Source organism: Cucumis melo, chromosome 5 (assembly GCF_025177605.1).
Source record: "Cucumis melo cultivar AY chromosome 5, USDA_Cmelo_AY_1.0, whole genome shotgun sequence".
Classification (NCBI taxonomy): Eukaryota; Viridiplantae; Streptophyta; class Magnoliopsida; order Cucurbitales; family Cucurbitaceae; genus Cucumis; species Cucumis melo.
The window spans coordinates 18,184,910-18,210,065 of NC_066861.1; the positions used below are offsets into that span (position 1 = coordinate 18,184,910).

A 25,156-nucleotide genomic window follows, 5' to 3' on the forward strand; every position below is an offset into this window, starting at 1 on the left:
CTAGACAACAAATTTGTTTGGGATTTAACGAATGGTTAACTAAGATGATTAACCGATTAAATTTTTTAAAAAAAAAATATGTCGATCATGTGATTATTTTATTTTGTTATGGAGCAAAAAATTATTTAAAAAAAAAAACTAAGAAGAGTCAAGTTCAGTTCGGATTCTTCGTCCCCTCATTGATGATTTCATCGAGTAAGAAACATTTTTAATCAGAATACAAGAACTGAATGGGTGGTTGCATAAGCATACTTTTATTAATTTGAAAGGGTGAAAAGGGGATCCCCTCAGCATGAAACCAATATATCATGAGGATATCCAAAACCCTCGACCTCATAGGCATCCTAAGATGTTTAGAAATCTCTAAATTTCAACAAAACAAACGGGATAATTCACATGCATGTCTACTCCATGAGAACTACCCCTACTTCATGGTAAATTTGCTTTCATCAATCTGGTGCAACGGTTTCCCGTCATATCTAAATAAATCATGGGCTCTTGTACAAAATCTGCACGAATAAAGTATATGAAGATGTATGAATCGAGTCTTTGGAAAACGACTAGTCAACTAATAGTGAGAATGGAACTGTCAATATCGCGTATGAGGCCTGTTGGGAAAGCTATTTCGGTTTTTTCCTCTGGTCGATCACCTGAGAGGAATGAAATAGCAAGACCGCGTTGGAGAGAAAGAGGAAGATTAGGAACTGAAAGATTCATAAGTCTTCTTCAAGTTGAATGAGCTGTTCTCTCTTTGTTTGTTATCTTATTATATGTTATTCATATCAACTTATTTGTTTCGCCAGCAAAGAAGTCATCTTTGACGATTTCCCATTCCTTCTTTGTCAAGTTGCCTCTCTTGGCCATTCGAAGTACTGCCTCTACCTTCCCTTTCAAGAACGCCTCTTTCTCAATTCATAAAGAAAAAAGGAATAACACTTAATCTGTGATTCTGTTAGTCGGCCAAAGGGAGTTTATTAGACCCATTCTCTAGTCTCCGGCACAGAAAAAGTAAGTGTGTGACTCTATATGAAGACATCTTTCTCTTCTGACCACTCTCCATTCACACGATACTCAAAGTAGAAGAGGAAGGGTGGGCAATAGGTACCATGAGCCCCTCTGTCCCACAAATCTATTCAGAAACAAGTATATAGTTCATCAGTTCCACCAAATGCTCCTATCTCTCAAGAAAGATTGTATAAGTGTGCAATTATGCTTTAGATGCTTCGACATAGAATAAATCTATTTTGTTCTCCTTCTTTTCTGGTGCACTCACTTTATTTCTCTGACACACAAGGAAGGACGCAGTGGAAAGAAAGCAGTCATAGCCTCTGTCCAACAAATCATTTTCCTCTGACATTTTGCATTCATACCTCCGTTTGACTGTTGCTCGAGGATGTAGTTGATAGATTCTCATGAATCAAGCTAGCTCTTACGAAATGGTCACACTAGTTGTACAAATTGAACCAACTCTTTAACGTGAATCCTTAAAACTAATTTGTCTTAAACAAAAAGAGGGAAAAAAATAATACACATAAATTGTAATGACCCAACTCCTTATACTAAGTCGAAGCCGTTAAAATTTCAAAAGACAAATAAAGTTTGTAAAGTTTGGATAAAACGAAACGAAACCTCAAAAATTTATTATTTAAAACCTAATCAAAAGTAATATGCGATATGTAAACAAATATTAAAATCCTAACTCGGGCCTTATCTAATTTTAAAGAAATGAAATAACAAATAAAGAGTAATAAAAAGGCAAACACTCAAGGTCTAAACTCGGACATAATGCGGAAGCAAGAGATCCATATGGCTCGCCACTGTCACTTCTGGTCGCTCGCCAGCTTGCCCTTTCCCTTACCTCTGCCCCTGCCTGAAACATGAAATAGAAAGAGTGAGTATAAAATACTCACTAAGGGACCCACTACTAGTCCCGCTAGGTGCCTGTTAACTTCCTATTAGAGTCCTGAAAATGGTACCCAATAACTGGCACGTTCCCGAACACGTGCAACATGTGCTCCTGTAGGAACAAAATCTGGTCTTCGGTGACCCAAGGGAACACCTAGGACAAACTGGTCTGTAGCGTACCCGGAGGAAACACTAAGACAATCGGGCTGCGAGGATCCCATCGAATCACTCGAATCATATCTATATCCATGTCAGACTGGCGGTCCCGTCGGACTACGCAGTCATAAATAGGTGGTGATCCCGAAGGACACCCATGCAGGTACGACTCTAATAGGCTAAGCTAACATGCACCCTAACCATAGCATACACATAACATAGCATCATCACGTCATCATGTCACATCCTCATATCAAAACATAATATCATATCATACCATAACATCATGTCATATCATCACATCAAATCGCATCATTATATCATATCATATCCTCATCAAATCACATGTCGCTATGCAGTCTAGTCATCAATGTGCATAACCAAGAATGTATGCGATCTCTTAATTCTACTCGTAGAGCTAGTAGTAGAATCTCTTACCTGGAGATTTGCTCAACGAGTCCTAACCGCAAGGTCACGCTTTCCCAGCAGCGACGTCCTACTGGTTAGAACACAAACTTCTCACAATTTGATCACCAATCGATAAAAAACTCCAAACATTCTAATGAAGTAACTTACCTTAGGTCGAAGTTGCGACTTGAGCTTCTAACTGGAGAAGTCCAACGCTCCAATATCAAATGGTCCTAGATGCTCCTTGAGAGAAATAATTTAATTTTAAGCCCAAAATTAAATTATTTGATATCCAACAAATTTTAAATTCTTAACTGGGTATTCCAAAACCCAATCAACTTACAAAACTAGGTGTAAAGGACCGGAGCAGGCTGACGGCTCAAAGACAGGCGAATCGGCTCAACCAGAAAGCAGAAATCGGCTCGGCTCGCGCGCGCAGAATGGCTCGGCAGGCAGCTCACGCGTGCAGAACGGCTCGACAAGCATTGGCGCGGAGCGATCGACTCATGGAGGAGGGGCGCGGGTCAAAAACTGGGTCAAAGGCGAGGCACGACTGTTCGGGTCAAGTACGGGTGTGGGACTCGGGTTGCGGAGGCATGGCACGGCTGGGCTTCGCAGGCTTCGACGACCGACGCTCGACGTGCGACGGTGTGGTTGAGCAAGCGGCTGGCGATGCGGCTGATTTTGTGGCGACAGCTGGCGGGAGAACTCGGGCGGGTGGCTGGAACTCAGCACGCGGTGGCTGCGGAGCGAGCGGCTGGCGACGGTTGTGGCGGCGTGCGGCGGCTAGGATTTCCTTCCCCCTTTTCTCTTTTTTTTCCTCTTGTGCACGGGTTCCAAGGCTCATTTATATAAAAAAAATAACCCAATATTAATTTCCCTTTTCCTTTTCCTTATTGTATTTCCAAAACAACCCAACCTTCTCTCTCCTCATCTAAATCTCACCAAATTTTTCTTTTTCTCTTCTTTTTATCTTTTCCCAAATAAAACCCATAATCTCTCCTCTCAACCAACCAAACATCTTTATTTTAACAAACTATATTATATTTTTTTTTCATAAGTCAAAACACTATTCTCATAATTCAATTGTTAAGTCCTTAAGTCCAAAATGCCCCCAAACATAAATTCCAACTTAACAAAATTTGATATTTTAAACTTTCCAATAAAATCAAATTTCCATAAGATAAAATCTTCAACATTTAAATAACACCCAAAATCTCAAAATCGTACTTAAGATAATAATATTAAATTCCTAAATTTTTTGGGCGTTACATAAATTATCATAATCATAGATCTTAAATAACTATTATGAACTGTGATAATAACTATGCCAGAGGAGGAAAAAAAACAAAATCAATAAAATGCAAAGCTGCAATTTCAAACAACTCTAAAAATTAAGGGGAAAAAAAGAAAAAAAAAATAACAAATAACAAAATGAAAAAAAAAAAAGGTAATATGGATAAATGAATGTAAGTTGAATTTGAAAGTGATAAAATAATGTGAAGTATTAAATGAAGAAAAAAATGAGATAAAATCACGTGGCAAGTAGAGATATCCATTTATTCTGTAGGGTCAAGACCCGCCTCAAACAAGGCGGGGAAACTCCATTGCCCTATGTTATATATGCTATTAGTATAAGAAAATGGATTAACTACATTAATATGGCATAGTTATGTCCATTGTATCAGTAATTATTCCCAGCTTAACACATCATTTTGAATGGAGTATTTTGAATTTCAAGCAGATAGATGTCAATTTAGTAATTGTCGATATGCAGACCTCGTCTCTGTCATAGGCTTTAGGATGAAGAGACTTAAGGATGCGTTCGAACCGACTTACAAAAGACCTCACATCGATGTCGTGCCAAGTCAAACACACTCTATGACCTAAGTTAGCGTGTTTAATTCAGCGAAGTACTCAAAAGTATTACTTCTCGTGGTGGTAGAAAAGAACTATTACAATATCCATTGAACTAGCATGGTCCTTGAAATTGATACAACTTTTAATCACTAACCTATAACATTGATATTACCCACTAAGGATCGAGCTTGATCTAACTAATTCAATACTTGAAACTCTGATTCAAAATTTAGAGACGTATGGGATCCTTGGTGTACTCTTAGGATGTCTTGAGATTGAGCCGAATATGAACTTGGGTCTTACCTTAGACAACCCTCAACAGTAATCAATTATATTAAAGATTCACGTTACTTCTTATTTTATGATTTTTGTTCTTTTGAGGCTACTACATGAATTTGAACATAGTTAAACATTGTAGGAATTATATATTGCACACTTAATTGAGTTCATGTCCATGCAAGCAAACTACTTTTAGTCCAGGGAAACCCATAAAAAGAATAACCGTATCAACAAATTGATTACCAATAAGAAGAAGAAAACTAAACATATTTAACTTGAAAATATCGATTAAATATCAAGACTAAAGAAGAATTTGTTCTTTTTAACTTCAAGATTTCAAATTCTCCAAACTAGATTAAAAGTTAGTTTGATTAAATGTTCTAAAACATGCAACTTTTAAAAAAAATTCTTTCAAATTCCAATTATATTCGAATGTCAAAAATACAACACTACTATACTATTTATAAAATTACCATGAAAGGAGTTCCATCGATGTAGTCTAAGTTCAACAAAAACTCTTCAACTTCATATATGAACCTTCGTGAACGTAAATATATAAAATCAGATTGGTATAATTCATTAAGAATGTGCATGGATATGAATACCAATTCATTAACAATGTGCATGAATATGAAAATTCATATATAGATTGTCATTTGAGTAGCCTTCAAGCCTGAAAGGTTGCAATTCTTCACGAAAGCTTGAAAACTTCGCTTTAAAATACACATTTAAACTCACGGCCACTTGCTTCCTCATCACATAGTTTGTTTTATATATATCTATATATGATATAATTACCATGAAGAACGAGAGAAGGGTTAATATAACAATCAACAAGATACAGAAATGCACGAAAAGAAAAGGTAACATTTAACAAATTGTAGTGATGGTGCTGAAAATATACATGGATTCAGATCAGTATCGGTAACAAATTTGTAAATTTCCCTGGTCAATAAAGACTCTTATCAGATCATCAATAGAATTAAGTTAGATAATTTACTTGAAAGTTGAAAATACAAAAAGAAATAAGAAAAAAAGAATGCTCTCACAGATCAAAAAAGAGGGGAAATCAAACTTGAAGTTGTAGTAATCAGTATTGTACAATGAATGAGACCTCAAAGTTAGTACAAGAAAATCAGCTATTTTACACCACTTCTCTCCTACTTTTCACCAAACGATCAACAGAAGAGACATATACTCCTGCTGCCTCTTGCACCATCTCTGTTTTCAAGACCTCTCAAGAATGATCTAATTGCAAGGTGTTCAGAAGCATATGTCATAAATGATACCAAAATTAGGCCCCCTACAACCATCAAACCTAACCTGCCACACACAAAAACACGTGTACATGAAATAAGGTTTTATTGTTTTCGGAGATGTTGACACAAATAAATAAATAAATAATACATCCTTTTCATAAAGCAAAGATCCACAGACAAGTTCTTGAGTACCATCACCATAAATATCAACAGCTAATAAGGCAAATCACCAGAAAACATCTATAAATACATTAGTGTCGTAAACAAATGAAACACAATTCAAAGTTTAGGGTCAACGTGGTATATTATAATGGTATAAACACAAAATGGAAAGTTTAGTGTCATATTATTCTTTATTTTTTTAAACAGAAATAGAACATTTATTGATGTAACAAGGAGAGACTAATGCTCAAAATACAATAAACAAATGAGCAAGAATACAAAGAAACTTGAATAAAGCTTATCTCAATTAGGTTGACACATTCTTAGCACCTTTATCACATCCCAATACTAAACAGATCTTCTTGATAAAACTGGTGAATACATGGTTACATAGATAAACAAAAACACTCCAATTAAGAAAAATATCTTGAATAGAGTAATCAAGAAAAAAAAAATTGAGTTTAGTGTCATATTATTCATTTAATGAAGCTTAGAAATTTTCTGAACTTCAGAAGCTAGCAAGACATTCAAGGAACGCATATTTTTAATACTCGTATCCAAGTTTGTTCTGCATTACAAGAAAATGCAATCCTATGCTACGACAAGCAAACTTTATGAGTTAAATTTTCAAACAAACCAGCTGATTCTGAACATGGTTACTGTTTGTGACGATAAAGCACACAAGTAAATTACCTCAAAAATAGAGCAGTGACACCCAAAATACAAGGCAAAGTTGGAGCAATAACAGCCAAGAATGCCATCCCTAGACCATAAAACCACGTGGTAACGTCACTGCTTGATGCCTGCCACTGATGATCTAATATACAAGAGAAAGAAACACATCCAGAAATTACGAATCAACAATATTCAGTTGGTTGCACTACTACACATTAGAAATTGGAGTGCAGCAAAGTATTAAAGCAAACCTTTAGCAGAATAATCAAACGACTCAGAATCAGAGAAGGATCCTGCTTGGGTCGCCATTGATTTACCCCATTTGAAAATAAAATGGAGGTAGCTTCCAAATAATAGAATGAAAATTGTGAATATCCACTCATACATCAACAGCAAGCCAGTCCATGGCATCACTTGCCTTGGCACAATCGCAAATGCAAGAGCAAGGGAAATTACAGCAGAAAGAAAACAGACGAAGATTGATATACCACCCAAAAAAACAGGTATCTTGGACTGCACATCATATCACAGGAGCTTATAATCAAAACAAGATATAAACTTCAAGAAGATGAAATAAAAGAGGCATATTATTCTAGACTTTAATATGTTTAGTATGATTGTAACATGCTTACGTAAATAGAGACTAAGAGGACAGAGAGGAAACATGCCTGATGGTTCAGATTAACAGCGTTTAGTGTAGAAAGACCAGTATAATTAATTGTTCCAACAGACTTTATTTTGTAGTATAGATGCCTGGCTTGATCGCATAACAAGCTTCTCCATGATGTATTAGAGTACCACCGTGTCTGACAGAAGTAAAAGAGCATATTTAGATCATGACTAATCCTATCCTTGCAAAAACAATTTGAAGATAATTTACCATGTTCCTTACCTGAAGACAAGATTGATAAGAACAAAAGGTTAATGCAACAAGAGGAAGAAGAACAAGAATTTTGACAATAAGATCATCATTAGGGTTTCTACCCCCACCAGTTCCAGGAAGGGAGTCTTGCAATCTTTCCCTGACATTCTGCAATCAGCTCAAACATAAGAAAAAGGTTACAACTTACAAGTGGTACAAAATACCACTCCTAAACCAGACAAAAATACACAAACAGATACAACTATATCAGTAGTCAAACTCGGCTGCTGGACTCATGCACTTTTAACATGGAAACAATAATTTAGTGTATGCTTGCAGATGTGCAAGACTATGACACATGATAAACCATACGTGTAAAATAAGCAGCATAGAAATAAAAGAACCCATAACGTAAAATTGAGAAAAAGACCTGCCAGATATCAACAGGTTTTAAAAGCCAAGATGTCCACCAGTCCCAAGGTTTGAGGGGGCCCAGTGTATAGTGGATAACCCGGAGTTCACTCTCATCTACCATCCACTGCAAGAATATACATTGCTCAAATAAGATTGCAGGAACTGATATCGATCGAGAGGAAAAATAACAATCCAAGGATTTCTACTTCAACACAAACATAAATATTGCCATATTAAGAGTGCAGTTCTTTTCACAGTGGAATAAAAATGTAGTGAGGGAATTTTCCTAAAATCTGTCATGTAAAAGTATAACAAAGGATGAATGCATAAAAGAAAAGTCTTGATTAACAATATCTCAAACAGGATGAAACTCTTCATTAACAGTTCACGGAAAGCAAGAATAAAAGGTACAAATTATTCCCATGGCAAGTATTTGTAGATTAAACCTCAAGACTAAGTACGTATGTGTGGGTGTGTGTGTCGACACACACGATATTGATAAAATGAAATCATAAATGAACAAGATTCTATCCACAGAATTATAAAAAAGCACTTTACTTGGTTATTAGAGTAGGAAAACTATAAGTACAAAAGGGAGCACTTGATTTACACCATGATAGGCACAAGAAAATAATCACAGTGAAAAAAGATTGGGCATCTTGCTTATTGTTCCTTATCAGTGAAAGTACAAGAGTTGTGCTCAAGCCCATTAGACTACCAAGAATCCTAATGAAGTTTAGACGTAGAATCTTTCCTTTCTATCTTGAATAATTGTCCATTGAACACAAACAAAGTGAAAGAAGTTCAAAACGCAAAAATGTTGTTTTCAAAATTTGTGTGTGGATCACAAAATCCAAAACAGTTTTCAACAACAAAATCTCGGTTGTCTGTCAAACTTAACAAGCCCTAAGAAATTCTAGAATCACCAGAGTTCACACTTGCATAGGAATTACTGATTAGGAACTGAGGAAGTTTTAGGGCGATGAGTTGGTTATTATAGTCAATGGTGGGTGCAAGGATTCACAAACTCCTAGAAGGAAGAATGGCAGTCCACATACTCAGAACAGTAATAGCGGAAATATATGGGTAGTATTCCAGCACAAAAGGTTACACTTACGAACTCAGCCTAACAAGAGGGCTGTACTCTCCACAATGAACTATTGTTCATCCACAAAACAACACATCAATCAAGATAACTAACCCTAGCATAAAACACTCAAATATATACTAACATTCCCCCAGCCCTGTCAGAACAAAGGACCACCCCAACTACCCTTTTGTCTGGGTTGAAAACCCTTTTTTACCCCTCTTCCTATATACTTGCATAACGGGAGGCCTAGTAATACCCCATGGAGAAGAGACACCTTGTCCTCAAGGTGAAAATCTGGGAATTGAGTTGCGGGAACAGCGTATGCCTCCCAAGTAGCTTCAGGGTGCGGTTGATTGTTCCAAGAGACTAAGCACTCCCAGTCGCCTTCAGAAAAGTACCTTCATCGTGAGATTGGCTCTTCAAAAGGCTAAGCACTCCCAGTCACCTTCTGCCGCATCCCACCTCACCTGGGTTACCTTCTCCGGCTCTAAAACCTACTCCAATTGATCATTCAGCAATGATATGTCCGGTTGCATGGGGCACTTCTCTCCCACAGCCTTCTTCAATTGAGAAACATGAAAAACTGAGCCTTCTTCAATTGAGAAACATGAAAAACTGGATGAATCTTTTGCTAATGCTTGCAGATCAAACAAATAGGCTACCTCCCCCACACGCCCCAGAATTCCATATGGGAAAAATTTATGCAATAGTTCTTCACAGCGCCCCGTTGAATCTTTAGATAGACCCAATCTCCCACTTCATAAGCCACATATCAACAACACACATCGGCAAACTTCTTCATTTTCTATTGTGCAGAATTCAAGCGCGACTTCAACGCTGCTAACAGAATTTCATATGGGAAAAATTTATGCAATAGTTCTTCACAGCGCGTCTTAGCCAAGGACTGCTGGCAATACTGTTGAATCTTTAGATAGACCCAATCTCCCACTTCATAAGCCACATATCAACAACACAAATCGGCAAACTTCTTCATTTTCTATTGTGCAGGATTCAAGCGCGACTTCAACGCTGCTAACACTTCATCCCTGGCCTGAAGGTGTTGCTCTACGGAGTCATTGGGGAGGTCTGTGATTGACCATACAAAATGATGGGAGGCGGTGGCCATCCACAAACTACGGCGTACGGGGTGGTCTTAATAGATGTGTGGTGAGTCCTGTTATACCAGTACTCCACCCAAGCCAACTTCCCACTCCACATCTTAGGTTTTTCATTGCAGAAACATCATAAATAAATGTCCAGACATTTGTTATCTACTTCAGATTGTCTGTCAATTTGTGGGTGGTAGGCAGTTCTACGCTTCAATTGAGTCCCTTGTAACCGGAATAATTCTTTTCCAAAAATGACAGAAAAACTCTATCATGATCGAACACAATGAATTGCGGAAATCCATGGAGTCTAATCACCTCTTTGATAAATACCATGGCTACTGTCTTTGCTGAAAATGGATGTCTCAAGGGCAAGAAATGAGCATATTTGCTAAGTCGGTCCACCACCACCAGCACTGTATCGAATCCCTTTGAACGCAGTAATCCTTCCACGAAGTCTACTGAAATGTCCTCCCAAATGCGGTCCGGAATAGGTAATGGTTGTAACAGCCCAGCCGAAGACAAAGCTTGAATTTTATTTTGTTGGCAACTAGGGCACTGATCCACGTACTTTCTAATATCATTACGCATGACCTCCCAAAATAATTCCGTCGCAATACACTTGTAGGTTCGTAGGTGTCCCAAATGCCCTTCTATCACCGAATCATGGAAGGTGTGGAGAATCGTAAAACCAAACTTGAGGTTTTTGGGAGAACTACTCAGCCTCGAAGATCTTCCCTGTCTCACCGTGTACGATCTTCCCTGTCTCACTATGTACCGTGGGATACAATCTAGGATCTTGGACCACACAATTGTATATTCCCTTCAATTTGGCATGGGCTTGAATTTTGGTCTCTATTATATTCACATCCAATAATGAAAGCACGGTTATCAAATTTAGTTGGGCTTCCTCAAGTATGCGAGAGAGCATCAGCTGCCTTATTCTCGGGAGTCCCGACTGATAAAAAATCTCAAAAATCATATCCCATCAATTTTGTGACCCATTTCTACACCCCAGGGGCATTTCTCTTTGCTCTAGATGAGGCGTAGCGCTTTCTGGTTAGTATAAATCGTAAATTGATGCCCTAACAAGTAGTGCCACCATTTTTCTACTGATAAGACAATAGCCATGAGTTTCCTCTCGTACACGGATTTTTCTTGGCCTACTGCTGATAGTTTCTAACTAAATTACACTATTGGTTTCTTATTTTGAAACAGAACCGCCCCCAATCCAAACCCAGGCGCATCAATCTAAATTGAAGTCGGGAAGGACTAGCAATGTGACCATAGCTCTTTTGAGAGCTTCAAACACCATAGCGGTAATTCGCCAGAAAATGATGGTAGTACCTGGTCAATCCAAGAAATCCTCTTAGTTCCTTCATAGTACTTTGGATAGGCCACTCTACCATGGCTTTAATCTTCTCCAGATCAGCTTCCACCCATTTTGCCGATACCAGTGACCCAAGTACTCAATCCTGCCTTGCAAAATGACATTTCTTCTTGTTAGCAAATAGCACGTGCTCCTGTAGCAATTGAAATGGCACAATAAGATGCTCCACATGGGTTCCCACTTCAGTGCTCTGCACAAGAATGTTATCGAAAAAGACTAATAAAAGTTTTTGCAAGTAGAGCCAAAAAAAATCTGGTTCATTAAGGCTTGGAAGGTTGTCTGTGTGTTGGTTTAACCCAAACAGCATGCCAAGGAATTCATAGTGGCCTTCATGTATTCGAAAAGCAGTTTTTCTTGTATCCTCCTCTCATACCGGGATTTGATGGTATCCTAATTTGAGATTTATCTTCGAAAAAATGCAGGCCCTATTCAACTCATCAATCATCGGTATAGGAAATTTTTCATGCACCATGGCTCTGTTTACAATAATCTAAATAGAAACTCCAACTTGCATCCTTCTTTTTTACTAGAATAATCGGAATGGAGAAAGGGCTGATGCTAGGCCCGATAATGCCAGTTGTTAACATCACTCATAAGCGTTCTATCTCATTCTTCTACGCATGTGGGTATTGATAAGGCCTCACATTGATGGGATATGTTCCCTCCTTTAACTAAATTCGATGGTCTATTTTGCAGACTAGTGGCAGCCCCTCGGGCATATTGAAGATATTCTCATATTCCTTCTTCTACAAATCGAATTTCGGATGGCCTCAATTTCCGTGACTATTACTTCTTAATCCGCGTTTGGCATCCCATAGCTCAAAAATCAACCAAGAAGCCCTGGTCCTCTAGCTGCCATGTTTTAGTTAGCAACTTTAGTGATACCTACATTTGAGATAAGGACGGATCCCCTTTGAGAATCACTCGAGTCTCCCCCACTAAGAAAGTCATCATCAACTCCCTCCAATTGACTATTATAGATCCCCTTGGTCCTCAACCACTACATGCCCAGAACCATATCTAAATTGCCAAGCTGTAAAGGAAGAAAATCTTCTACTATGGTCATTATTGGAAGTCCGACGGTAACTCTCTTACACGTTCCCTCCCTTGTACCGTCTTTCCAAACCCCATGATAATCCCATAACTGGTTGTTTCTACCATCGAAATGTTGAGGACTTTGGTGTAATACCAAAGACTATTTTTTAATGAATGAATATTCTTCTTCTCAATATGAGAGATGTTTATTTATAGGTGAAAATGTATTCAAGTAATTACTAACTAATCTAGCTAAGCAGTCACCCCAGGAATGTCCCGAGTTTGTATTACATCTTCCATCCCAGTAATGTCCCGAGTATTACATCATTGTTGCATCATTCCAGACCCCAAGCATCAAACTCATCTCGAGTTTGTCCCGAGTTGTCGTGAGAGCTGAAATCCATAAGGAGCATGGTGTATGACCAAGCCAATCTCCCAAGTTTTGAACAAAATGCTTGGAAATTGTTTCAATAGTTCTTGGATTTTTAGTGGCCCATGCTTCTTTGGATCCCTCTCAACCGGTGTATTATTGAATTCAGCCTCCATTACCTTTCTTTCTGATAATTCTGATAATTTCAAAAGCATCAGGATCAATCCTGCTTGGTCCCGAAGATTTACTTTCTATAACTTAAGTTTCCCAATTGAAATCCCTTATTCTATCTGCAAGAATTTTTAGCAACTTCCGCATATATATTTGGCAAATTGTTTGTTGCATGGGATTCCCCTTATCTAAAACGTCACACACGATTTGACCCTTATAACTTCCTCCAATAGACAAAGGAACCAAGCAAAATTCATTAATCTAAGCATCTCCACATTTTTTTATCCATCCTATCTTGTAGGGATTAGAATGAGGTTCTATTTTCAATTTGAGTGCAGTAACCAGCTTCTTGGAAACAAAATTCTTGTTGCTGCCACTGTCAATAATCATGTTGCACACCTTGCTTTGAATGGTATGACGAGTCTTGAAGAGGCTATGCCTTTGCTGATGGGAAATGTCATTTTTTGGAGCAATTAGTACTCTTTGGAGTACACAAGACAATCTTTCTCCTTCATCGGGTTCTAAAATCTCTTCATCATGATCAAAATCTCCTTCTTGCTCTTCGATAAGGTCTTCATCATCCTCTAGGATGGCTACAGTCTTTCTTTTTGGGCAAGAATTAGAGAGATGACCGGTTTGTCCGCGTCGGAAGCATTTGCTCAAATTAGGCCTTTGATATACATTCTCTGATTGTTTCTTGGGAATTACTTCAGTCTTCTTACCATTTGGATCACTAGTCTTGTCCTTCTCTTACTCTTTACTGGACTGAGTAAGAGAGGAGCATGCAGTAGAAGCTTTATTGTTGGTGTTGGCATTCCACGGGCCTCTTCTTGTATTTTCTCTTGAGCTTAGTTCAATGATCTCCTCTACAGATTCTGCATAAGTGATGGCATCAGAAAGATTTAGGAAAAGCGGTAGTTTTACCTTTTTTGTTATATCAAACCCCAATCCTCCAACAAACCGAGCAATGAGTGTTTCTTGGGAATTACTTCAGTCTTCTTCCCATTTGGATCACTAGTCTTGTCCTTCTCTTACTCTTTACTGGACTGAGTAAGAGAGGAGCATGCAGTAGAAGCTTTATTGTTGGTGTTGGCATTCCACGGGCCTCTTCTTGTATTTTCTCTTGAGCTTAGTTCAATGATCTCCTCTACAGATTCTGCATAAGTGATGGCATCAGAAAGATTTAGGAAAGCGGTAGTTTTACCTTTTCTGTTATATCAAACCTCAATCCTCCAACAAACCGAGCAATGAGTGTTGTTTATTCTCCATCAAATTTGTTCTTGCTCCCAATCGGTGGAATTCTTCTATGTAATCTGCAACAATTCTGGTTCCTTTCCGCCAATTTTGGTACTAATTTAGAAGGTTTGTTTGTAGTTGGGTGGAAGAAATCGGGCCTTCATCAACTTCTTCATTTTCTCCCAAGAAGCAATAGGTCTTTTCCCATTTCTCCTCCTATTGACTTCCGTTTTCTCCCACCAAGCTGAAGCTCTATCTTTCAACTTTAAAGCCACTAGATGTACATTCTTCGTCTCGGATGTGTCATGTAATTAAAAAAAGATTCAGTATTCTTTAGCGAATCAAGGAAATTTCTATGTTTCTTTTACTATCATAACTAGGAAGATCAATCTTCGTTTTGTATTCTGTTGGCTCCCTCCTTCTATCATCAAAATGTGGCTGGAATCTTCTATTATGATCATTTACTGCTCTTTCTTGGATCGGGTTCTTGGTAATCTTGGGCTGGTCTCCTCCTTTCTTGCACTTCAAACCTTCTTTTTTGATGATTTCGCCCAGCTCTATGTATTCCACCCCCTCAAATGCCCTACTGCCCCCAATCTCGGACTAATTCTTGACATTCATCTTGCATTATTTGTATTCCCTCCACCAAATGAACTAATGCTTCTAATCATTGAACGACTTCCTGTAGTGTTGTTCGTATTCCCTCCACTGAAGCCTCTAAGGACAGCAAGGGTCTCGAGGAGGTTCTTGGAGAGAGGAAGGGGGTTTCTTCCACCTCTTGGTTTTGAGCAGGTCGCTCTGTTACCCGCCGGTTGGTTTTGCCGGAGAGCCATAGGTCCCAAGAGCTTATGGTGCTCTGATACCAATTGGTGTAATACCAAAGGCTATTTTTGAATGAATGAATATTCTTTTTCTCAATATGAGAGATGTTTATTTATAGGTGAAAATGTATACAAGTAACTATTAACAAATCTAGCTAAGCAGTCACCTCGGGAATGTCCCGAGTTTACAACACTTAACCCCGAGAATATCTCGTGTTTACATCACTCCACCTCGGGCATATCCCGAGTTTGTATTACATCTTCCATCCCGGGAATGTCTAGAGCGAGAATGTCCCAAGTATTACATCATTATTACATCAAACTTCGACTAGTAGGAGAAATGAAATTATGGGTTGCTCCACAATCCACCATGACAATAATTTCACGATCCTCTAATGTCCCCTTAACCTTTAACGTACCTGGCACCATTAGTCCACCACCGAGTCCAGTGATAGCTCTATTACCAGACAAACTTCTACCATTTGCTCCTCAACCATCAAGTCTTCCATCTCTAAGCCTTCCAAGTCGTCTACCACCACGTAGAGACGTAGTTCTTTGTTATTACAGCGCCGCCCCTTGCTAAATGGTTCGTCGCACTAGTAGCATAAACCCTTATCTCTTCGAGCTTGCAATTCGGAGTTTGTCCACCTTTGAAAAGGCATTTCTTGCTGATTAGATGCTCCCATCAAGTTAGGGTTTGTTCCTCCATTGGGGACTTTTTCGTCTAGGGTAACCATACAGGTGGTATAACTGTCGGCATTCTTTATCGTGGGTTTGTGGGCTGGTTTCTCATCTTTCCCATATGAGCCTTGGGCCGTGCAGGCCGTTTCAAGTTTTTCCTCTGCTAACCGGGCTGCGTCCATCATATCCTTGAGGCCCACAATTCTCATGGAGAAAACCTCCATACAGCTAACTAGGTCAAGCCCATTTGTGAACATGTTTACCAGCACATCTTCGGCCATGTCTAGGGTGTCGCCGATAGCTCTTTAAAACGCTGCAAGTACTCCAAGATGTTCCCTTCTTGTTTGACTGCCAAAAAACGCACACATTGTGTTCCTTGTTTTCGGCGAACATTTGCTATTTGAACTCTCAGCTAAGATTTGAATTTTTGGCGGTTCTCAACCCATCGAAACCAACTCAACCCCCTTCTCTCCAGACTCGCAACTATGATCTTCAACTTCTCTTGTTCGTTCAATAGGTGTAGTCGAAAGTATTGTTCCGCCCTATAGAACCACCCATCTAGATCTTCCCCATTAAACACCAGCATTTCGAGTTTTCTGAACTTGATCCGATGCTACCCCCGTTATAGGTTCCCAAAGCTAGGACGACTCACCCTCTTTCGTTCCTTCCCCTGTCTCTGGCTCATCCTCTGTTCTTAACTTCCTTTTTCCCATGCCTATCCCCGTAACTTCTGAAAATGTTTATTGCTTCATTCGGTCCTCATACATCTCCACTAAGATAGCAGCATTTTTTACCCCATTTTTTCCAACCTTGGGATTCTTTGCATCTCCAACCTTACCGCTTCGATATCCATCTCCCATTTCAACCACACATTCACTTGATGTTTCCTATGCACTGCATGTGTGCCTAAAGCGCTTGTGAGGTTTGTGTGTTCGTGGTGCGCATACCTACTTGTATTGCGGGTCTAAGCGCACACTTAGGCGCTCGTAGTGTGCCATCTGCGCATCAAGTACCATGCTAACCTCTTAGCACATCATGCCCTATGTCACACTAACCTTCTATTAGCTTGTCGTGCACCTTTCCACATGCCTCGATACCTTGGACATGTGTCTACGCTAACCTCATGTCAGCCCTGAGTGCACTCCTCGCCCAATCTCCACTTGACCGTGTCATATGCTTCAAAACTTGGGGGTCAGACAGTTTGGCACCATAACTTTCATCCGTAGAGCTTCCTTTTCTATATACCTTCTCCTTTGCAAGAAGGGCTTTGTTATGTTGTTTTAGGACACTCCACCATATCCTTTTTCTTTTCAAATGGAAACAAAATTTTCATTGATATGATGAAAAGAGACTATTGTTCAAGATACGGAGTTTAAAATGCAACGATACAAATTGAACATATAAATTTAGAGATATATCCTATTTAATGAGGCAAATGCTATGTTGATATCTGACCAAAGAAATTTCCAAAAGATCCTCTCTGTAGAGGGCAATTTTATTAGGCAAAGGAATGAAAGATAAAATGTGCACACAGAGATCTGAACGTGCAGGTAGAAGAAAGCTTGATGATATAGTGCCAAAGGACCCCATTCTCTTCTTTGAAAGGGTATCCCGCAGTAAACACATAAACAAATCTTGAGCTTTTGGCAAGGAGGTGAAGATTCCACCCAAAGTTTCCTTTACAAAGTCCTAAGAGAAATGTGTAAAATTGTCGGTGTTTTGCACCAATGAAAATGTGATTTTAGCTATCTGAATGGCTTTAGTACAAACAAACCAACTTGTGTATGAACAAAGACAAGGCATCCTTCTTCATAATTGATCTACTATGTTGAGACCATGCAGATTCCCAAACGAAGAATTTTACTTTTTAGGGAAGCTTTCTGTCCATATTTTAAGAACCTGTGGAGGTCCCTTTGTTTTCCAAAGTCACTAATCAAAAAGTGGTAGAGTTCTGATGGCACATTGCAAAAGGGGTCAAGGAGCCAAGCCATCTCTCCACTTCTTCCTCTAGCTCTACTTCAGAAAGAAGGTTTGTTAGGGATTCTTCCCTTAGCTCTACTTCCTTTAGCTCTTTTAGATCTATATTGAAAGCCCACATCCCATCTTTAAGTGGTAGGAATCCAAGTCTACTATAGGAGCCTTTTGCTTGTTGGTTAACCAGCAGCAATAATCAAAGAGATTCAAATATTGTTCAAAATTATTTGGTTCTTGACATTACCTATACCCTCATAATTTTGTTATTTAGGCTTGTATACTTGGTTTGGATGTCACAGTATGGTAACTATTGCAAGTGGAAGTCAATAAAGGAAAGGATAAAGGAAAACTATTGAACCTAATTAAATAACTTTGAAGTAAGTATTTCCCAACTACATTAACCAAGTGGATGAGGGTCTAAACCTAGAACTCTTAAATAAAATTGAAAAGGAAAATGAGAAATGTAAACAATGAAGCATCATTTGAGAGGAACGAGAATTCATGCATATACGTTGAATTAAGTAAAACAACTACTTAAATTGTCAGTAGACATACCTTGTTAGCAAGCATGTAAAGACCAACATCGGCATTATAAAGAGTAGAAAGTCGTTCCATTACTGGAGCTGGTCTAGATCGTCGCACTTCTTGTGGTAAGTTTGGCTCAAAAACATGTGCATTGGGAAAATTTGAATAGTATGAATTCAAAAAGCCTTGATCCCCTGTAAATTAAAACAAAAGTGTTCATCAAAGTTCGAGAGTTCTACGTCATCCAGCTACCCAACCAAACATTATAATTTAATTTTTCCTTTTTTTCTGTTTTTTCCTTCGCCAATAATAAAAATAAATAAATCTATTTAGAATCCTTCTCCAATATAACAGCAAATTTAGTAATCACCAATAAAAGGAAGCAAAAAGTATAAATAAAATTTAGGAAGAGGATCAACTACCTCCTGTGTAAGAGGGCAAAGTATTAACTTTACTCATCATGTCATTGAAAATAGTTTCAGACGGTTCCACAACCATAACACCAGAATTCAGTCTTTCAGAATGCTTCAAGTTGGCACAAAATTTGCTACATTTGAAAAGATCTTCTATATTTTTCAACACAATTGTATCTGCGTCTAGATATACCACTGCAGAGTAGTTTAATAGAGATTAAACAAAGAGCATCAGGACACTGCTTTTGAAAGGCAGTTAACACACATATCCAGCCAAAATTCACCACATTAGCTTTCCTTACCAAAGTTTTATCAACAAAAACACTATAATACTATATTCTGTATGATCTGCACATTAAGATCACAAAGTTTACCTTTTCTATAGTCAGTCATGTTAAATATTTTCAGCTTTGTATAGACACCCCAAAATCTTGATGGACGAACTTGATTAGGATTTGCCAATAAACTAATCTTCTCCACTATCCATCCATCAGCCTGCACCATTATTTTCAGCAGTAAAACATGTTATATTAGGAAAATAATCGTTGTAATGCAGGATACAAAAACACATGCATGCGTGCATGCACACAATCTTTATTCTTCTTGATGAAGAGCATAACTTCTATTAAGAAAAGATTAAAAAGTACACAGACATACAAAATGAGAACCCACAAAAAGGGACAGAACTCCAAAAATGGCCTCGAATCAAGAAAAATAACACCTAACGTATAATTACTATTGTAAGTATAGCCCACAAAGGCACACAGAATCTAAAAAGGGAGCAAACATCACTCGAGATCTCTTGTCCCTCACACCCAAAAGTCTCCATAAAATGGCACACACCGTTGATTGCCACAGAAACTTCCCTTCTCGCAAAAGAGAGGATGGAGAAGGAACTCTTCGGTCATCTCTTTGCAGCCTCTCTGCAACCGTGCTTGAGCAAGCAGCAAGCCTCGACCAGTTCTAGCCTAGGTAAGCTAAAACACAACCCCAAAAGGAAAATCACCTACCCTTCCACCCCAAACATCCCATAACCAACTCTCTGCCATGCCCAACGCCGGTCCACCACCTCCTCCCCTCTGCCCTATTCGATCTATCCACATTGACTGTAAACTTTTCACCTTATAACCTGATGATCCTAGTAATGGCCAACTTGTGAAATTAGCAGAGAACGGGAAAACTTCATCACAATCCATTTGCATTTCTTGGAAAGCTCTCTTGGCTGTATTCCTCCTTCCATACATTATACTATGAACCCTGCATCTACAAGTTTTTCAAAAAACTCTTCGATAATGGAGCAACCCTCTAGCTGGAAAAACTACACAACAAAAATGGATACTTTGTTGAATTCACACTCCTATACCACCCAGGAGGCCAGATAAAACTCTTTATTCCATCGGAGGAAAATAAACAAGGATAGTTCTCCTTTTACTCCCTTCTATCTGATTATATGACTGCCCCCTCCCCACCTCCAATTAAAACCTACAAGGCGGCAGCACAATCACAACCCAACGAGCCATCAAAAAATGAAGTGGTTAAGCTCATTCCCAACAGAATTGATCAAAGCTCCCTCCCACCCCCCACCCCCCTGATTGGATATCTATGGTTATGATCCAACGCCAACAACTCCAAAACTCCTAGCTGGAAATATGTGAAGCTATACAATCTACATTCTCATTTCGGTGCGCAATCAATCCCTTCCTTGACGACAAGGCCCTTGTCCATGTTTATGATACCACAGTTGCTCAATTCTTATATAGCCATGAGGGCTGGGAATTGATTCGGAAATTCAACCTGCGTTTCTTGGATGAATCTCTTATTTCTTCATATCTTTGCCAGAAAACTGCATCTTATGGAGGTTGGATATTGATGTTTTTGACCTCCCACTAATCCTATGGAATGAGCAGATTTTCCAGTTCACTGGTTACCATTATGGGGGATTTATTGGAAGCTCCAACCGAACTGATAGAGGATTAAATCTACAAGCTGCTAGGTTGAAGGTTAACACAAACAATCATGGTCTCATACCCACTCGTCTTATTCTACCAAAGGAGCTTGGTGGAACGGAAATTACAGTGAAGATTCGTGGGGTTCCGACCACCACAAACCGATTAGGGATGATGGCGGCGAAATCTAATGGAGCGGTGAAGGATTCCTCCGAACTGGCGGCGGCACATATAAAATTTAATTCGGCAGTTACGAATTTAGGGCATCCCACACGACAAAAAAGGAAATCACCTACCGTTTCCTTATTAAACCAACCGGTTTACTCACATTCCCCTGATTCTCAGCCATTTGAACTTTCAACAGATTTTCCTAATCTGGTGGAAAGTAATTCTTCTCGTGACACATTTCCCTCCCATACACCCACATTGACCTTTCCTAATATCCTCTTAGGCCCCACATAATCCCCTTTACCTTCTTTTAATCAGCCATCAATGGCGATGGTTACTTTCCAAAATGGTTTTTCCGACTTGCAAGAAGGATCAAGACATATGGCTACTCCTACAAATCAGCCACAAACATTCTCCGATATGGCTTCTATTTTATTGCAACACGGTTTATGCGTCATGGCCATCCCTTCTCTTCCCTCACCAAAGGCTAAGAAGCCTTGCACTGGCCAACAACAAACAGAATAAACTTCAGAGGTAATTACAAAATCTTCAATCATCAATTCGTTCTGATAAAATATCGGGCTTTAGACAATAGGGAGGGTTCCGAGGCTATCCAATGAAGATCATCTCTTGGAATGTTTGTGGCTTGAATTCCTGGAAGAAACATTTTGGGATCTCATTTTGGAAGTTTTTGGTTGGTCTACAGCTCTTTACAACAATATTTTGACACACTCAAATCTCTTATGGTGGGTCACCCGCTTATGGTTGCAAGGAGATTATTTTGCTGGCTATTATTCGAGAGTACTTTTGGACATTATGGGGCGAACAAAATAGGCGTTCTTTCACGACTCGTTTTCCTCTTTTCTTTCTTTTTGACATTTATTGTCCATGGCTTTTAATGGGTGCAAAATTGGGCACCCTTTTACCCTTTTACGAACTTTAGCTTAACAGTCTTAGTTTCCAACTGAAGCTCTTTTTGTAATCACCTTTAGGTGCTTGGGGTTTCCCCTTATTTCATTTATCAATGAAACATTTCTTATCTAAACAAACACAACCACAAAAGATGTGATCAGGTCCTCTATTGTCCTCATGTAAAGAATACAACATAATGAATTCACTAAGTTTGGTCAACCTCCTCGACACCTATCAAAGGTGCTACCTTGCTTAGAAGACATACCAAACGAAAAGGTTGACCTTCTTCTGAATTTTTACCTTTCGCAATGAGGCAAAGACTAAACCAAGGAGAAGTATTAACTACACAAAGATAAAATAACTTACACGAGGACCCTTCCTATGGACGATGGTTCCAAGTACAAGTATTTTTTCTTTCTTTTCTTTTTTAATGAAAACAACTCTCAATTTTGAAAAAAATGAAAGAACCTAGATGATTGCGCCACAAAACCCAAACGAGCGTGCCCACCCCAACACACCATAGAAAACAGTCTTTCCTCCCAAAAGGTGGATTGAGGAGGAACTCCACGATCATAGCACTGACGTCTTTATGTTGGGTGGTCATCAGTTCCAAGTACAAATATATCTTCTCCCAAGATTACAGCAAAACTCCCCAAGCAAAGAAAAAAGCTCGATGTTTTCCCATGAACAAAGCACGTTGTAACCTCAACAAACGAGAGGGCATAAGTTAAGACAAAAAAAACAACTGCTACCAAGTGGTTTGTCATCAAGGATGACAAGAATATACAAGGAAACAAAGAGGAAAGGAGATTATCCCCCAACTGCTTATCCTCCCAGAAAAAGTTGTTCCTCTCATCCACAACTGAGCAACTAACAAAAAGAGAGGACCAAGGAAACTCCTCAAATGATGTCTTCCAAGGGTTTTTATATCAGGTTAAAAAATGAATTTTCACTGCAAACTATCCCTACCAACTTTGTAACCTTCAAGGACATCATGTTCCTCCCCTATAGGTATGATTCTACTTAACATGCCCACACCGATCAGGAAGAGACAGGGCAAGAGACGACAAGTACACCTGAACTCTTAAAGAAAATCATACCAAAAGAGATCATACATCCATTATTCACATCGGACAGATCAAGGAGGAAGGATTTTAATTCAACAATTTCAAAACTTTTCTAAATTTGATACTTGTAGATGTTTAGGATACCTTGTTTACACTTGAACTAATCCCAAAGACAGACCTGTCAACTCCACAACACATTTGGTTCTAAGAATACACTTAAAATTAGAATGTTCTAAGTAGGCGTTCACCACAGACTTCTACTATCAAACTATTTTTCCATTGCAGAAACTCCCATTTCCATTAAATTATCAGCCAGTGGGGGAAAGTGCTCGAGAAAAATCCCTCATCTCCATTCAAAGGATCACTAACTACTCTAATTATATAAGGAACCACACACTTGCAGAATAAATCAACATATAGGTTGAATTCGAAGTACCCAACAAATTTAACTTCAAGACTAAAATTTCAGAAGAAAGAAAAAAATGCAAAGAGAGTACTCATGGATAAGTTGTAGTGATAGCTCGAATTTGTTGGAAACAAAAAGCAAACTAGAAGCTAACCTCTAATAGCCTCTTAGCATACTCAGAAACCCCATCAGAAATCAAGGCCACCATGTCCTTGCTGGAGCCAGTGTCGCGAATTGATTTCCCAAGAACTCGAACACCCAAAAGAAATTCATCGCCATACAAAAGGGTAACATAAGCTTCATCGGAAGACTGTGATCCGGAAGAAGAAGATGAAGAAGCTGCTGACAGTAGAGATTGAATCAAAACCAACGCGAATGGCAGGAAAATCCAAGCGATTGGTTTCATTATAATCTAAAAAAATAAAATTAATCCCCAAAATTCGTCGGAATTTTTGGGAGAAAAGCAAAAGGGGAAAATCCTTTTGAAGGTTTGATGAATACCGCGATCGAAAATTGAAAATTATTTATCTGCATGTCGCCGCTTTGACACTTTTTGTCAGACACATCTACTTTGAAAATTATAAACCGCGATCTCCTGTGCTTGATTCCACCCAAATTTTGCTGTATCCCATGTGAACTTTATTAGATGCCCAATAAAGTTTAGAAATTAGCTATGAATTTGTATTTTGTATAAAGAAACATACCTATAATTTTAAAAAGTTTTATTACTAGAGTTTTTCAAAAATTAATATTCGTTAGTTTTAAAAGTTTTATTTATACTCATAAAGATTTTATTTTAGGAAACTTTGACTTTTTCAATAACTGAGTGAATAAAAATTACAAAAAAAAAGTATTATTGTAAATGACAGGACTACTTCTGACATTGATAAAAACTTATAGAAGTCAATTAGTATCTATCATCAATAGAATCTAAAACTTTTCTATATTTTGTTATTATTTTGGTTCATTTTGCTATATTTGAAAATGCCCAAAATTTTGATTTCACAAAATTTATTTACATTTACATTTTCTTTTCTTTAAAACACATGTAAAAAAATTATTTCTATTGATGGTAAAATCTAGCCAAGATAACTCACTTGATTTTCAAATGCTACCAACGGTAAATTTGTAATTTGGAGAAAATGTTACCTGCAAAACAAAGAAAATATAACACATCGGTGTGATGCTTGCTACAGGCACTTTGATGTTTAAGTTAGCATTTTGCACAAAGTGAGGGCAAGTAGATTTTAGGGAAGAATTGAGCTTACCTTTTGCAAGGTTATCATGAACTGTCGAGAGTGATGGTGGCAATGCCAAGCGATAAGCTACAGGGTCAATCCGCTCCAGAATCTCAAACGGCCCAACAAAACGGGGACTCAGCTTTCCCCTCCTTTCAAATCGTAAGACACCTCTCATAGGTGCTACCTTTAAGAACACCTTGTCCCCTACCTCAAATTCGAGATCCTTCCGCCTCACATCTGCATAACTCTTCTGCCTACTCTGAGCAGTATGCATGCGTGATCTAATCTTCTATATCGCTTCGTTAGTAGACTGAACTAACTCAGAACCTATCAATCTCTACTCACCCACCTCACCCCAGCAAACCGGGGATCTACAACATTTGCCGTACAAGGCCTCAAATGGTGCCATGCCAATAGTAGCCTGATAACTGTTATTATAAGCAAATTCCATCAAATGTAAGTGGGAGTCCCAGCTACCTGGAAATTCCAATGCACACACCCGCAACATATCCTCTAACACTTGGTTCAGACGCTCAATCTGACCGTCAGTCTGTGGATGGAAAGCTGTACTAAAGTCTAACCTCGTGCCCATAGCAGTCTGCAAACCCTTCCAGAATTTGGAAG

The 25,156-nt window shown here is 38.7% G+C and overlaps 1 protein-coding gene and 1 long non-coding RNA gene across 2 annotated transcripts; both read right to left on the minus strand.

Moving 5' to 3' along the window:
• Window positions 1–1,618: 1,618 nt before the first annotated feature.
• On the minus strand, window positions 1,619–3,261 carry LOC107990553 (uncharacterized). The gene is made up of 4 exons (XR_007821255.1): window positions 2,813–3,261; window positions 2,638–2,712; window positions 2,500–2,560; window positions 1,619–1,870 (listed from the first exon to the last, which is right to left on the minus strand). It is a non-coding gene; the product is annotated as an uncharacterized LOC107990553 (long non-coding RNA).
• Window positions 3,262–5,529: 2,268 nt separating this feature from the next.
• Window positions 5,530–23,830, minus strand: LOC103485833 (inositol phosphorylceramide glucuronosyltransferase 1). The gene is made up of 10 exons (XM_051085307.1): window positions 23,446–23,830; window positions 19,167–19,287; window positions 18,802–18,987; window positions 18,410–18,573; window positions 7,997–8,104; window positions 7,597–7,734; window positions 7,373–7,510; window positions 6,956–7,217; window positions 6,723–6,846; window positions 5,530–5,931 (listed from the first exon to the last, which is right to left on the minus strand). Exons 1-10 carry the CDS (start codon window positions 23,695–23,697, stop codon window positions 5,787–5,789), a joined length of 1,638 nt encoding a protein of 545 aa, XP_050941264.1. The 5' UTR covers window positions 23,698–23,830; the 3' UTR covers window positions 5,530–5,786.
• Between the last annotated feature and the right edge of the window lie 1,326 nt (window positions 23,831–25,156).